Consider the following 16,160-nt stretch of genomic DNA (forward strand, 5'->3'; position numbering starts at 1 on the left):
TAGTTTGACCCATAGTGTCTCTGCCCGACCCTCCTCTAACCCAAAGCTAATCCTTGATGATGTGAGGCGCTCTTTGACATAGAGCGCAACCCCCCCACCTTTCTTATCTGTCCTGTCTCTTCTATATAGGGTATACCCCCAAATGCCCACCGCCCAGTCGTAGGTAGGGTCCCACCAGGTTTCTGTGAGCCCTACTAAGTCTGGGTTCTTACTTGCAATCAGGAGGCATAGTTCTTCCTGCTTATGCCCCATACTACAAGCATTAGTGTAGAGGCACCTGAGGCCTCCTGAGGGTGCTCGTGCCTTCCTCCCGCTCCCAGGACAGTTGTGGCCCCCTGCTCCTCGGACGTTGATGCTTACCTGTGCTTCCCTTCCTCTTGTCACCCTGCATGCTGGTGACGCATCCTCTCCACTCGAAGCAGCCCCTTCCCCCAGCGAAGCTAGTTTAAAGCCCGCTATACGAGATCAGCCAACCTAGAGGAAAAGATACGTCTGCCATTAGGGGAGAGGTGAAACCCATCCCACCCCAGCATGCCCTCCTTACAAAAACATGGGTCGTTATCAAAAAACCCAAAGCCTGCCTCTTGGCACCAGCTCTGAAGCTGCCGGTTAACCACGTCAGTGCAGGCCTCATGACGCCTACCCCGTCCACTTACTGGGAAAATGGAGGAAAATACCACCTGAGCTCCTGTATTAGCCCCCCACTCATGACTGAAACCAGGTGTTCTTGTCACAAGTCCTGGGATCCTCCAAAAATTTATATGCAGATGACGTGCAAGGCAACCTAGTCCAGCTCTGCTTCATGAAGGGCAGAGCCATCATATGCAACATGCTGAGAGAGGAGTGACAGACTGTGGGTGAAATGTTTGGAGCCCTGTTTAATGTTTGCCAGACATTTAAGGCAGGTGAAGAAACAAAAATAGTGGAAATGGGGAAAGAAAGGTACAGCTCCACTTCCTCTGGGAGTGAAGAGGAAGTTGAAATGTATTCAATGTAGTGGCTCACCATGACTTGAAAAAGAGTTGGCACTGAGGAGGACTGTGCGCAATGGGTAATACCATATATCTTATTCAGCTATAGGTGCTGTATTAACCTGTTCTTGTGGTAGGTTCCCATCAGTATGTTTGCCTAATATGGGTCATGTGTTTTATAGTCAAGGTCAGTATTGGCTGCATTGAATCAAATTTTGTAGGTGGTTTTGGTTACTGAGCACATGCTGCTTTTGACAGCAATTTAATAATGGGCTGTGTACTTAATGAGGTTTCATCTTCTGTGAATGTAAGATGAGGGGATTTTTTTCCCCCTGTGCTAATTGGGTAAAAAAATCTTGTCTTGTATTTGAGTAAATATGGTATATTTCAGCAGCTAACAGTGCCAGAAATAACTTTTTAAATATGCTACTTGGGCAAGATGAGTTTCAAAGTTGACTTTTCATGCCACAGATGCAGATGTGATGATTCATGCCCATACTAGCATAATATCACTACAGCTGCAGGCTTGCTCATAGTTGCTGCTGATATGGCTACTGATTTTGCCTATGCAAATGCTTTTGCCTTACTTTTTCACTCCCATATTAACAGTAGCAGACTCCAAGGGAGTAATATCCTGTTTGTGAAGTTACCCAAGTGTACATTCAGCTTAGAGAGAGTCTGATTTTTTTCCAGTGGGGGGTGGGCTTCAGATGTACCCAGAAAATCTTATTACTTTTAGATTTTTTTGTCACTTTGCAAAAAATTCTTCAGAGTATCAATTTATGCATCTAGAAGGTTAATCATGTGGGCATTGTTTTCAAGGTTGTCATGCCTATACAAATATTTAAGTGTTATCAAATATTTTTGTTTGGTAATATGGGAACAGTGGCCATGTCTACGTGAGCAGCAGACTGCACAGTCACTTAGTATGTGCGTAAGCATCCCTACATGGTTTTTTTTCAGAGGCTACTGCACAGTAGCAGAGAGCTCGTTACTACTGCACAGTATTGTTGCATCACAGTTAGTGCCTGCTGACGCTACTGTGCAGTAGTGTCTCATGTAGACGCGCCCAGTAGCTACCAAAGACCCTTAAATTATAATAATATATACAATTTTATTGCTGGCACAGGTACTTTCTCTTTCCTTGCATTTGATCTGATCAGCTTAATAGATTCTGATCTTTTTCCACCAATGTAAAATTAGGGCAGTATATTCGATCTTCATTTTGAAAGGATCACATGTGGCAGAATATGAGAGTCCAGCACTTCTGGGATTCTATTTTTACAGACAATTTTAGAAGACAGAATTTTACAGCCAGCCAGACTGTCTAAAAAACTTAACTTGCCTTATAAAAACTTTTATTGGGGTTTCCTTGCCTGCAATTAGAGCCTGCATTCTTGACTCTGTTTAAAGTCTTAGTAATTCGTTTCCATTTAGCTCTCTCTTCTCTTTAGTCTAGAAGGCCAAGCATAAAAGGAAAAGTTTTGGAGTAGGCTTATTGTAGTGGAAGATTAAAGCAAGAAGACTTGTGTGCTCCTTTTACTCTTGTATATCAGTGCATTAATCAGGGACCCTTCTAAACTGCTGTCTGTCTTTTCAATGCTGTTAAGGTTTTTGTAGGAGCAGTTTTGAGGATCAGACAACTACCTTTTTTGTAGTGCAGTCTTCAAACACTTTGTGCTGTGCCTGAAAATTCTGTTTTCATTTTTTTTGTGATATCCTCTCCCACGCATTCCTCTCACATCATTGCCCTTTTTCAGCCCAAGAAAAAACCCAGAAAAATATTTAGAGCAATTATCTGCAAAGGTATTTCACTCCTGAGTCTCTGGCTTCTACCTCCCGAGAGAATAGAATCCTAGTTCAAGAGCTGCTGGATCCTCCGAAGTAGTGGAGGTTAGATGCAGATGCCCTTCCAGGTCCTCAATCTGTGACTACTTATTTTTTTCAGTCTTTTTTGTTTAATTTGAGTTAAACTTTTAGGTGCTTAAAAGTTTCACTTAGTGTTTGGTGCACTTGCCCAGCACTTTTTTCTTGCACTTTCTCCCACAGTCACTTGTCCACTTTGTTTGAAGATCCTCGATGTTGCAGCTGGTAAATCGAGCAAAACTCTGTCTTGCATCCATAGATGCTTCTCAAGTAAATCTCAGGATATCATCCTCTCGCTGTACTTGGCCTTGGTGAGGCTGCAGCTGGAGCCAGTTCTGGGCTCCACAGTTAAAAAAGGATGTGGAGAAGCTTGAGAGAGTCCAGAGGAGAGCCACGTGCATGATCAGAGGGCAAGAGAACGGGTCTTATGAAGAGAGGCTGAGAGCCATGGAACTCTTCAGCCTGGAAAAGCGCAGGCTCAGGGGTCACCTGGTGGCTGCCTATAAGTACTTAAGGGGTGTACATCAGGATATGGGGAAACGTCTGTTCACCAGAGCGCCCCAAGGGATGACAAGGTCAAATGGTCACAAACTCTTCCAAGACCATTTCAGGCTGGACGTAAGGAAGAACTTCTTTTCTGTCCAAGCCCCCAAGGCTTGGATCAGACTGCCTCCAGAGGTGGTGCAAGCACCTACTCTGGACTCCTTTAAGAGACATCTGAACATTTATCTTGCTGGGATTCTTTGACCCCAGCTGACTTCCTGCCCCTGGGGCGGGGGGCTGGACTTGATGATCTTCCAAGGTCCCTTCTAGCCCTAATGTCTATGAAATCTATGAAATCCTTGGATTAATGTGTGGAACACACTAAAGGCCTCAAGAAGGCCACCTAAGTATTTGCCCCAATAAAATCATTGGAAGGACCATATCTAAATGGTTCTCTAATTGTACATCTCTTTATTAGCTGAAAAGCCTGCACTTGAAAGGTCATATCACTACTTATAATATCAAGTGGTTTCTACTGAAATGGAAGAACACATTTTGTTTTTTTCTTAAGAGGGTTTCAGTTTATAACATGCAGAAGGCAAACACATGACTTTTCTTACATTTATAAAGCGCTATTGCTTAAATTCAGTCTCTGGGTGGCAGAATCTGTTTTGAAAAAGGAGCATTTAAGCAATCCTTCCCCCTTCAATTTTGTTTTCTTTTTGGAGTATCTCTTATTTGAGTTGGCCAGTTCTTGATAAGCTTTTACTTTTTTTAAGGTCATGTGGCTGAAGCTGCTTAGGCTTTCTATCCTTTGGAGGTATGGCTTTCTTCCTTTCATGCTGAAATCGCTTAGTTACTGTTGGTTTGTTTTTAACAATGTTTGTCTTTTATTTTGATTTTATTCTTTGAGACTTCACCCAGAACAAGCCTCCTGCATTGATTTAATCTTGAGAGAGAGAAATATTTCTTTGTAATTTATAATCTGGACCCACTCTACAGCCCAAGGGGACCAAATTCTGCTTCAGTATTCATTTATTCTGTATCGGGGCATCAAACATAAAGACTGTGGCCTGGATCCAGTCCATGGTGCTGCTTCATCTAGCCTGGTGGTCTACCCCTGGGGGATGGGGTGGCCTGTCACAGGATCTGGGGCTTCTAGACCTTGGTGGACAGGGCCATCAGTGGCAGGATGACAAGTGAGGGCTATGCTGACAGCCTTACTCTCCCTGTCCCATCACTGTTTGCCTTACTGATTCTGTCCCTACTGCACCCACCACTGTCCCTACTGGACCTGTTGCCACCATCCTGTGGCCTGGGCCAAATCTGGCCCGAAAAGTAACCTCCCTGTCTAGGTTCAGCCTTAGCTGATGGGATGAGTTTGACACCTTTGCGCTCTATGTCAATGAAATATTTGTTATACACATCTTAAACACCACTAAATATCCACACCTGTAGCTCTTAGTGGAAAATACTCATTTCTGCTAAAGACATCAACTAATTTTGCAATGATTATTGCAGCAATGGAATTTTTTGTTATGTTTTCCTACTGCCTGGTCTCATTTACCTCGGCTGTTGCAGTATCAACCAACCATTAGCAACAGAATGTCCTTCACTTGCTTTCTCCATACCTGGCCAGGATGGGGCAGCTTGTTGCTGTGTCGGGTGTTTATTTGCTTGGCTCTGTCTGCCTTTACTGCATTGTTCCACAGGCATGCTCATTATATATTTAAAGTTTCAAGGAAGAAGGGCTTGTTAAAATTCATCATCTAGTCTGATCACTCTCCACATAGAAGCAAGTCCACTGATCCCTACAATCCAGCCCAGCAACTTATTGAAGTAAAGCTGTGGTTTCTGATATTTCCTCAACTTCAGTCCCCCGCTACCTTCTCTTAACACCAGCTTTTCCGAAGAGTGCTGGCTCTCTGTCTCCAGAGAGTATACTTTGTAATTCATATAACTTCCCATTGGAACAAAAGCTACAGAGGATGCAGTTCCTCCAGGCAAGACCTAATAGGTATGGAGCTGGACACAATGCCATAGACCTGGCTACAGTAGAACGGCAAATTTTACAAAAAAATTGGAATTCTTTGATATCTTTGCACAATGCCATACCCTGTAACAGCAAAATTGGGCTGTTAAAAAGGCTTTCATTAAGCATAGGGCAGTTTATCTCTCTCTTGAGCATCAGGAGATGTTCCTTTAGCTGATGTGGTTTACATTCTTAAGGTTCTTCTACACAACAACATAAGAGCTAAAAAAAGTTGTTTTTTTAAGAGAACAGCTGAGATTCTGGATACCATTTTGTAGTAAGAAGTGAGTGATTTGGGGGGTAAATTCTGTCATGGGGAATGTGAGGTACCCAGCATATCATTTCCAGATGTCATTTTCTCTCCTTCCCCCCCTTTCTCTACACTTCTGCTTGTTCTTGGCTCAAAGTTGATGGATTTTTTTCAATTCTTTTTTCATTTTTTTATTTTATACTTTGTTGAACTATATCTGTTCCTTTTTTCCCATAGTAAAGTTATTTTTGCAGTTGGCTTGCTTTGGTGGAGTTCTTGCTTCCTTCAAACTGCTGGAACTACCTAGGAACTAAAGTAGTTGTAGGTTACCGTACAGATTAGGCCTCTAGAGTGGCTTTTGTAGGTCATGTTGCATATTATTCTGAGCTTTCACTACCTGATGGAGCCAAGCAGCTTTTGAGCTAGGAAATCACTGTCAGGAACGAGAGATGCTGTGAGACTAGTTCCTTAGTAGAGTTACTAGTTCTCGCTTTGACACCCCTGAGAATAAGTATTAGAGATTCTTGCTCTTGTCAGTGATGTCAGCATATACGTGCTGATTATTAATTTGATAATCATGGATTCTTTTCACTCCCACAGATTCCTTCAGTCTTTTTTTTTGGTGTTCAGTCATAACATGACTGGACATAGTACTTTATGTATAGAAAGTTTCAGAATTCCTAATTATATTGAATTCCTGTATTCATGTTTTCACCTTTTTACGTAATTCTTGCATCCCAATTCTTTTCTTTTTCTTTCTAGTGTTTAGCTCTCTTCAAAGAAACTAACAAAACTATTTTTAACTTAAGTGTTTGCAAAAATGCAATCTTTTTACAGGGACTTGTCTGCTAGCTCAGTACGTAGTAGTGGTTCTTACACGAGAAGAAAATGGGAAGATGATGTCAAGAAGAACACTTTGAATGAAGGCCCTACATCACAGAATGCAAGTTATCAAAGAAGGTATGGCAATCTTTGGGTAGAATTTTCTATAAGATAAGTACACGGGTTAACTTTGGCCTGAGGCACCACAATTACCGGTATGGTATATGGGCAGTTTTAAATTTAAATATTGTAGTTTCATCGCCTGTGATAACAAAGCTGATGCTACTGGTGAAGAAATATAAGTTAAAACAACTTTTCCAGGTGTGCATTGGGACTTTATTTTATTTATTAAAAGAATGAACATTACTTGTTTTATAGGCTTACTACTAATTTGTATAGACTTACAAATCTATTTGAGCTGGACAGTTTAAAATAGGAGTGATAGTAAATAACGTGTCTGAAATTTGTCTGAAATTTCCCAGTTTTGTTCAACAGCTGAAAGTGACTTTAACTATTGGAATGAAAAAAGCTTCAGCCTTTTGAGACCCAAGTGGAAAAAATGCCTGTCCCATTATTTGCCCTCTCTCCAAATGTTGACTTGGCAGTGCTTTTAAAATTAAGCATTGCTTCAGGCCTCATGGTGTGTAGTCTGTAGTCTGTGGGATTTTTTTCTCAGGATATGGCACTTAGTGATTTTCATATGACTAATGGATGATTCTGTTGGAAATATATGTACAGTACCCATTTCACAAAGATCTCAGAAGGGTCCAGATCCTGCAAACTTGGCAATTAGACTGTCAGAGGTCTTCTAGTCCAACCCCATGATTAATTTTACTCTGATCAGTTATTGATTTTGGTGGGACTATTCTTGCATGATTGTGAGTCTAGGTATTTGAATGTAATACAGCAGTGCTCATTCCCCAGCCAGATCTGGCCCCCAGTGCTGTGTCATCATGCCTGCACATCTGAAAACTTAGTGGCTGGAAGCAGTGCCTCTTCTGCCTGGCTGCCAAATTTCAGGACCCTTAGGGAGCCCTAGGTTCTGCATGCTAGACTGGGTGTCCGATCTTGGCATGCAAGGCTGGGCAGGAACAGCATAGGCTCAATCTGAGCACATGGGGGCTGGTGCAGGACCTGAATCTAATGTTTGGAGGCCAGCTGAGGCTCTGCAGGTGCCTGGCTGGGCGCATAGGGCTCAATCCAGCACACAGACTAGCCCTATTCTGCTCGTTTGGCTTGTGGGGCTAAAAGCTTGAGCACTGCTGATGTAATGTATAACTAAAAAGACTTAGCGGTACACTAAAAGACCTGAACATGCACATGGGGAAGTTTTTATGTGGATCACAGCCTTTTAATTCTTCTCTGTCACTGAATGAATGGTTCCACAATATGAAATAATTTGACTACGAGATTCGGAAGACATTTTTCATGTTTTCCTAAAAGCAAATTCCAAAAAAATTTAACTTTTTAAAATAACACCGAGCAATCCTTGATTTAAGACTTGTTATTCTTTTGGAGAAATGTTAGTTAAGGTTGCATGAACAATTTTCCATCTGTGGCCATCTGTTACTGTAGAAATCTTAATTTTCTGTTATTCTTGAAATGTAGTGCCATCAGCTTTTTCTATATCTTCCTCATATTTATAGTACTTTGAAATAGATCTTCATTCTTGATGATTTGTTCTTACTGCCAGAAGAGAACATTTTCCAAAGACTTACTTTCAAGGTGGCTGTAGACAGTGAGACCTGTGCTTAAAAATAGGACGTGGGCTCCTTTGTTATTTAGGTACTGTGAATATTTCGCCCATGGTCTAGTACAGGGGTCAGCAACATTTTTGGCCAGAATGCTATAAACATCCACAACTTTGACTTGTAAGATGTTGGCATGCCATGGGTGGATATTGAGGGAGCCATGAGAGGCCCAATCCTTGTTGTGGCAGCACAGCCCTGGCCCTCTCCCTGCTGTCTGCCCCGGAGGTGTGCGTGCCAAACAAAATACCTTTGCATGCCATGCTCTGGCACCCATGCTGGGGGTTGCCTACCTCTGGTCTAGTATCTTAACAACTACTCACTGGTTACATTCTTGTGTCTTGGGCATATATCTTTATCAATGTAGTACTTTATTTGTCTTAAGGCACCTAACAAATCTAATAAAATTTCAAATTTTGTGGAAATTTGGTTTTCAGTATAAAAGGCCCCTTCTGTATTACAGGTAGTCTTTGGTATGATTTTCTGTCTACTACTAGTGAGCAGATTTATTAACTTATGCAGGGCTTAACACATAGTCCTATAAGGCATTTTTTTCTGAGCTAAGACATGTCTTACAATATAATTTTGGACAGGATATAGCTAGTGAGGAAGCAGCATTCAGTGAACATGGGAAAGGAAAAAGGGTGACATTAAAATATTACTTAGGTACTTGGGCACATACAAACTTAAATTAATACTGTTGCTAGTTTAATTTTTTAAAGGCTGAGTTAATGATCCAGCAGAAAAGAGGATACAAGGAAGGGACAGAAATAAATGATGTTTTTTATTATTGGATCTCCTGATACAACATGATGCTATGCATATTTATTTAAAGTTGAAAACCTTTTTGTTTTATTACCCATTTTCTCTACTGATCTGGCTGTGGTGGGGATTGTGATGTTTTCCTGGAGCCTGGGTCTTACGTCACTTGAACATCCAAGAGAATTTTGTGTCCTCAGGGTCAACATAACTTTAAAGCAGTGTGATACTTGTGCCACTTCACAGCAGTCCCAAAACGTTCCTATTTTTTTTACATCTGGCTTGATCTAGCCTGGCTAGGATCTGAATATGCCAATTCCATAACAACTGGGAGCTCTCCCAAGCTAAGTGTATTTTAGTTAAGCAATTCTGGCTCCTTCTAGTTCCTTTGTATCATTTGGTTAACTTAAAGGGGCGGTAAAAACAACGGTAACTCCTGCATTGCTATGGTTTGAGAAATGGTATGTAAATTTCTGAATTTGGCATACATCAGCATACTTCTTGTCTTGTACAAGATTGTTCTTATAACAGGACGTTTTATGTGCCATTTTATAATTCTAGCAACAAGAACCCAGAATCCAGAGTAGTGATGGCAAATTGGCCATCATGTATGCAGTTGTTTTGCAGTTAGTAATGTGGTTAATGATCTGAGCAGTCTGTGCCATTGCTGGTGTTAAATACAGGCATAGAAATATGCATATGATCATAGCACTTCCAGTCCCATCATGCAGAATTGAAATTACAGAGCCGATTGATATAATGTAGATATCAATATGTTCTCTTCTCCATACTCTGAAGAGTGAAGATGGACGGGAAAGGTATTAGGGTAGCATAATAATTGGGATGGTATAGTTGGAGCTGGTTCTGCTTTAGGCGGGGGGTTGGACTAGATGACCACCTGAGGTCCCTCCAACCCAAATTTTGTATGATTCTATGATTCTGATCTTTCTGAGAGAAGAAAATCCAGAAAGCTTTGAAACAAGCACAACATATTTTAACTGTTGAAACAAAAGTAATTTAATATTGGCCCTGTCAATAAAAGCTGTACAGCAGCGTTCTGCATTTTCTGTAGTCTGTATCACTATGAAGAGCTATAGAGAGGGGTCACAGTGTGAAAATAAGGTGAATGGTGGTAAAATAGATGAGGTCTTTGGCCAGTACCATCCATCCACACATTGTGGTTAGTGATACCCGGTGGTTCCAGACCTTTCTGAGTAGGAGAATGAATATTCAGTATTAAAGGTTATCCAGGTTATAGCCGTATTGGTCTAGAAGAAAAAAGCAATCGGGGCTTATGGTAGAGGTGATATCTTTTATTAGACCAACCAGATGGTTGCAAAAAAAATTCTTTAATTGCAAGAACTGCCTGCCCAGAGGAGCTTTCCATCTGTTGAGTCCTCTGTGAAATCCTGTGAAATACGGACTTTCATTTCTACCCTGGAGCACTTTTACAATCTGTCCTCCGATGTCTAATGAACGGTGTTTGCTCCCAAAAGCTTGCAATTAAAGAATTTTTTTTTACAAAAATCTTGTCGGTCTATTAAAAGAGATCACCTCTACCATGAGCCCTGATTACAGTATTAAAGGTGACTTCCAGAGGACAGCACTGGAAGCAGAAATAGGGTCTCAGTCAAGGAAACTAAAGATGGAATTCTATTTTAATATGGCTGAAAGAGTTTGTGTTTTACTTGATCAGGAGAAGCACCACTGACAAGAAGGAACCATGAAGGTAATTTATACCATTATGGTCTTTTAATGAATAGTGAGATGCACATGACATATTATGTAATTCTCTCCTTCAGTGGCTCCTTTGGTAGAAGACAAGATGATTTGATTAGTTCTAGTGTTCCAACTACTACGGCAGCGCCAACAGTTACCTCTCCAGCTGGTCTTCAGAAACCCCTGCTTACCAGCGCAAACACTACTACAAAGACTACAACGGGTTCTACTTCAGTAAGCTTACAAAGCAGGTAAGGGCCTCAGCACACTTTTTTTTTTTTTTTGGTCAGACCTACTGTGTGCTTATGTATGTGCATGCGTTCTTGTTCAGTAGGTCATGGGGCTGTGGATTTTTTAATTTTCCCTTTTTTTTAATTTATACCATTTGGCTCAAAAGTATTGTGAATGGCTTTTGCTATGAAGTGGCAGATTTGCATGTCTAGCAAAGAAAGCATTCAAGACAGAAGGACAAAGAATATATATTTTTAAAACCCCACAAAGGTATAATATTATTTAATTTTAAATTTATTCAATCCGGTAGCTCTAGATGAGCTTTATACGTTACAGTGGAGACTCATCTCACGTATGTTTACCTTTACAAAAAAAAAAAAAAAATCCATTCCTCAAGTTGCATGTTGTTAGCTGTTTAGTAAAGTGCTTTATTTGTTTAGCTGTTTCCTTTTCTCTCTTTTGTGCTGCTGCTTATGATGCTATAGTACCTCAAATCGTTTGTGGGCTGAGGATAGTTCTGAGAAAGAAAAGGACAATGTTCCTACAGCAGTGACCGTTCCTGTTGCACCATCTGTTGTAAATGCTACAGCCACTTCCACAAGCGTGACTACGGCTACTTCTGGCACTGTATCCTCAACATCAGAGGTCAGGGAGAGACGGAGGTGTGTAAAGGTTTTGAGAGTACTGTTTTTCTTGTACAGAATTATCTTTTTATTTGTTAGAAGAGTGCAGTGGTTAACCATAAATCTGATGGGACTAGAAGAGAACCAGTAATTGTCTATTTATTAAATGTAGTGAAACTTGTTAACACACTTCAAATAATTAAGCTTCCAAAACCTACCTTGAGAGAAGCTTCCAAAGAATCCTACAAAAACTCTTGCAACAACAGACAACGTGGTAATTGTCTGAATTTTCTGTCTTGCTTATCGTGTTTGTGGTGTTTGCATTAAAATTTGAAACATGCTACTTGAAAACTTGTATTTGTATATTTAAATGAATTATGATTGCTATGAGAATTGGAAGTATGTTCTGATTATAAGTCAGATTTTTTTACATGTAGTGGAGTGGCTGATATGGACTTTAACTGGCATGATATGGGAATGGTTTCTTTCCTCCCTGCCCCTTAGAGTGGAGTCATATGAAGCATCACATGGCTCTCAAGCTATTTGGTTGCAGCCTTACTTGACACATGCATATTCTATAAGGGGATATGGTTATGGCAGGCAAAGCAGCTGTCATGGAACCTTCATAAGAATAGATAGCAGCCATTTGAAGTTAGTAAAAACGTTGGTACCTTCAAAGAGAACCTGTAATTAAAATAATTTGAGTTTTAAGCTGATTACTTTAAACATTAAAAGTCTGATATGGACTAAAAGGAAAACAAAATCCAGACTTAAGGCTATTATTCAGTCATTCACTCTCACTGACCTGTTTGGGTATTGCATGTATATTATTAAGAGTAAAGTATACATTAGTAGATCTCTGCAACTGGTCTGCATACCATGAATCTCTGTTGTCCCCCAGGTTGTAACATGCAAAGGTAGATGCATTATTGACAGCTTATATCAGTATACCATAAGAGACCTTGGAAATTATCTGAATTAATTGAACTGGAGTACGAATTGAGTTGGAGTAATGACTATATATGCATGAAAATTTGATGCACTGATGATCTGTTTTAAACTTTAAAAAAAGTATTTTCATGCATATTGCAATCCCCTTCCCCCCATAAGAACCTGACTTGGGGTGGCAGAATAGTCTGGAGCTGGCCTTTTTCATAGGAAGGCAGCGCTGCAAGATGGGACAAAAGGCCGGAGGGATGGAGTTCAAAGTGTTAGCCCTCTCATCCCTGCTCTTAAATTGGGCATAGCTTTTCAGCTGATCAGCCAACAACTGTTGCCAGTTTGTGAGTGGCTATGAATGAGTTAGTACTACACTCCATCACTCTTGCTTGCTGCATGAGAGAGACTCCAGTGCTACAAGAGACTCCCATCTTTAGCATTACCTTCCTATGCTTCTGTTCCAGTGAAGAAAAAACAGCTTCCTTGCTTAAAACATGGACCCCAATTTTGGAAGCAGCCTTTCCCCCCAAATCAGTGTGTGGTATGTGAGTAAATATGGTATATTGAGTACATGCACAGCATGCTATTCCTGTTTTTTTTAATATAAGTTAGTAGGTCCTCATTTAGCCTGCTTAAAAGAATTGGGTGGGGGCAGGGGGGGAAACGTGCTTTGGACCCAGCTTTCCCAACATCTGTATAGATCGGGTACTTTAGTGGATCTTTTCTGGCACTTTTATATAATAGCTGATTGAATCAACTTATGTAAATGGAAAAATGCCCTAACGAAGTGCCTGATCTATACAGATGCTGCAGAACCGGGTTGAAGTGACGCACTGTTGCTTCCGGTAGAGTGTATTTCCCCCCAAAGTCTGCCAGTGCTCTTATAGATCAAATGTCTGTAAATTTGTATTTGATAACCAAGTCCATTACAAGATATTAGAATGATTTTTAGTATACAGTACTATTTTGGGGAAAATTTTAGGAAGAGAAACTGGTTTGTTTGTTTGTTTGTTTTTGTTTAACCAGTTCTGAAAGCATACTAGTGGTATAGCAGCTTTTCAGTTCCAGTGTAATAATAGTAACAAACACCACTACAGGTTCAGCACATTCTACGTCTACGTGGGCTTGTATATACATTTGGTTTATACTGTTACAGCTCCCTGTGTGGACATTCCTACTCTGCTCTAAGAGTACTTTTTTTTAAGTTTAGTTAAACAAGCTTGTGACAAGCTAAAAGTACAGTTGGTCATGTATTCATAACAGTTACATGCAAAGAAAATATATAAACCAGTGATTGTATATTTGTTACTTTTAAAAGCTTGGTTTCAGAGCTGCAAACAATTATGGGAATACTAGGTGGTAGTTTTTACGTGATAGATGGATGGGCACTTTGTCCAGTTATTACTAGGATGTTACAGTTGAAAATATGCATCTTAAAAGTGACTTTAAATACATATTTAGTATTTCCAAACTGAAAAACAAGTCAACTTTGAGATGTATTAAACATTAACGTTTTTAGTGTTTCTAGTGTATTACTCAAAGGCAGAAGGCTCTTAAGAGAGCTGCTGATAAAACATAACAAACCATATTTCATTTTGTATCTGAGATCAAATGACGTGAAGTCTCCTGTTTTGAAAGGCAACTAACTTGGCCAGTTTTGTCATCCAGAATGGCTCCGTGCACTTCCTCAAAGGCTACATAGTGTGTAAATAAAACTACATTTCAAGACAAGAGTTTGGTTTTAGGCTCTTTCAACTTCCAGATAATGTAATGGTTCTAAAACGCATTTGATAATCTTAATTGACTGTTAATATTACTTAGGAAAACACTGGTAGCTCTGAAATCAAGTAGTTATTTTATCCTGTAACAGAAAATCATTTGTTTGGAGCGTGAATTAGCATTTACCACTATTATAGACAATTCAGTAAGGGCCAAAGCCAGTTCTTGTGACTGAGGCTTTCTGTAACTGAGACTCACAGAAGAACAGAGTGCAGGTTGTATGACTTTTGCCCACTTGGTCCTTGTGTCAGAACAGTGCTCTGATTGACGATGGGGAGACAATGGCTTCATGCAGTGGCCAGCAGCCTTTACAAGCCATGTGGTGGGATAATCCAGCTCTGGCCTGATGCAGGTCTAGTGGCTTCAGTCGCACAGCACCTGTGCTGCTGCTGCTTCTCTCCACCTCCCACTCCTCAGCTGTGGTGCAGCACAGCTGGTGGGGAACTGAGCTCAGGCCAGACAGTTGGAAGCTGTGTTCATGCTGCTGCTGTTTTCCTCTCCCACTTTGCTTCTGGTTGTGTAGTAGTGCAGCTGAAAGCTGCCCAGTCCTGGTGCAGCTCTTTACTAGCTGGAAGTGGGAGGAGGGGAGAAGTGGTAGTGGTGGGTGCAAGCTTCTAGCTGCCCAGCCCTTGCATAGGCTCTGCAGGCTGGACCAAGTGGCTCTGGGTTAGATCCAGTTTGTAAGCTGTATGTTGTCAACCCCTGGTGTAGTGCCATTTTCTACTTGTTTCCTCTGCTAAGGATCTAGAACAGTCCTCAAAGTGGTGGTCCACGGACTGGTGCCGGTCCGCGAGCCACCGGTCGCCGGTCTGCAGCGACTTGCCAGGAAAGAGAGAAAAATATTTTCAGAAGCATAACATTGATATGTCATAGCGCCACAGTTTGTACATTCCAACACTCCAGGTGATGTCACGTCGTGTGAGGTGAAGAAAGAGAAAGAGCCAGTTGCGCATTTGTGTAGCGCTGTTACACGCAGTTGCTGCCACTGGCTGAACCAGGCACTGGTCCCTGGCCCACTGGAAAAAAAATTGCTGGTTCACCACATCAGATAGTTTGAGAAGCACTGGTCTAGAGGTCTTATTCAGCCATCTATCACGGTAGCCTTGAAGGCTGAACTAATTTTTGTAGTAAGCTCTGAACAGACTCTGAACTATTCTGTCAGTCCAGAATAGCAGGGTGACAAGAATGTCCCTAGAAAGTCATCTGCACTTAGGGTGTACTGGTAAATGTGGCACAGGATCTGGTAAACATGGCACAGTTACACTTGGAGAGAGGACTTCCCTGCATTGCAGAGACCCTTTTGGGGGTCATTTGGTAGCTTTAAAACTTTTATATGATCAGAGATGGTATAAGTGAAAAAGGATGTATGTATATAGGTTCCTTTGTCTTCAGGATTCCCTACATGCTTGTTACTGTGGGTTGTGCGAATAGGGAAGTATTCGTTTCGGCCAATTCAGAGTACAGTAATTCGATTTGGAGATTTGGATCACTGTCCCGAATCAAATCAGCTGAATCGGCTTCAGAAGATTCGGCACTGATTTGGATCAGCTGGGGTGAGGCAGGCACGGTGGCTGGCTGCAGGTTCCCCCACGGCTCCTCTGGCTGTGCCTGCTTCTCCCTGGGCAGGGGGAACTGCGGCAGAAGCCCCCATGGCTGCCCTGCCTGGCCCCATCCCCCACCCAGCTCCATGGCGGCCTTTCCCAGCCCCAGCCTCCGGGCACTTCAAAAAAAGAAAAAGAAAAAACCCCCACAGTCACCAGCTGCAGCAGCAGCGACTGGGGCCTCTGGGCACTCAGGCATAGCCCCCCCATGCAGCTTCCAGACACCGTGTGGCACATTGCACTGCTGCCACAGGAAAGTGTGGGGCTTTTAAAAAACATTTTTTGAAGTGTTGGGAGACTTGGCCAGGTGGGGGATGGGGCCAGGCAGAGCAGCCAT

At 41.5% G+C, this 16,160-nt stretch overlaps 1 protein-coding gene across 6 annotated transcripts in view; it reads left to right on the forward strand.

Moving 5' to 3' along the window:
* PPP1R12A (protein phosphatase 1 regulatory subunit 12A) overlaps positions 1–16,160 on the forward strand; it is a 198,276-nt gene that overhangs the window by 136,897 nt on the left and 45,219 nt on the right. For 5 of the 6 annotated variants that reach the window (XM_025200923.1, XM_025200922.1, XM_006021108.3 and 2 more), the window contains exons 12-14: positions 6,440–6,562; positions 10,734–10,901; positions 11,367–11,543. In XM_025200923.1, the coding sequence (XP_025056708.1) occupies positions 6,440–6,562; positions 10,734–10,901; positions 11,367–11,543 (468 nt within the window). The remainder of the gene's footprint in view (positions 1–6,439; positions 6,563–10,733; positions 10,902–11,366; positions 11,544–16,160) is intronic. The other variant, XM_025200924.1, reaches the window with a different exon arrangement.

The sequence above is a fragment of the Alligator sinensis genome, unplaced genomic scaffold, assembly GCF_000455745.1.
Source record: "Alligator sinensis unplaced genomic scaffold, ASM45574v1 scaffold465_1, whole genome shotgun sequence".
Lineage (NCBI taxonomy): Eukaryota > Metazoa > Chordata > Crocodylia > Alligatoridae > Alligator > Alligator sinensis.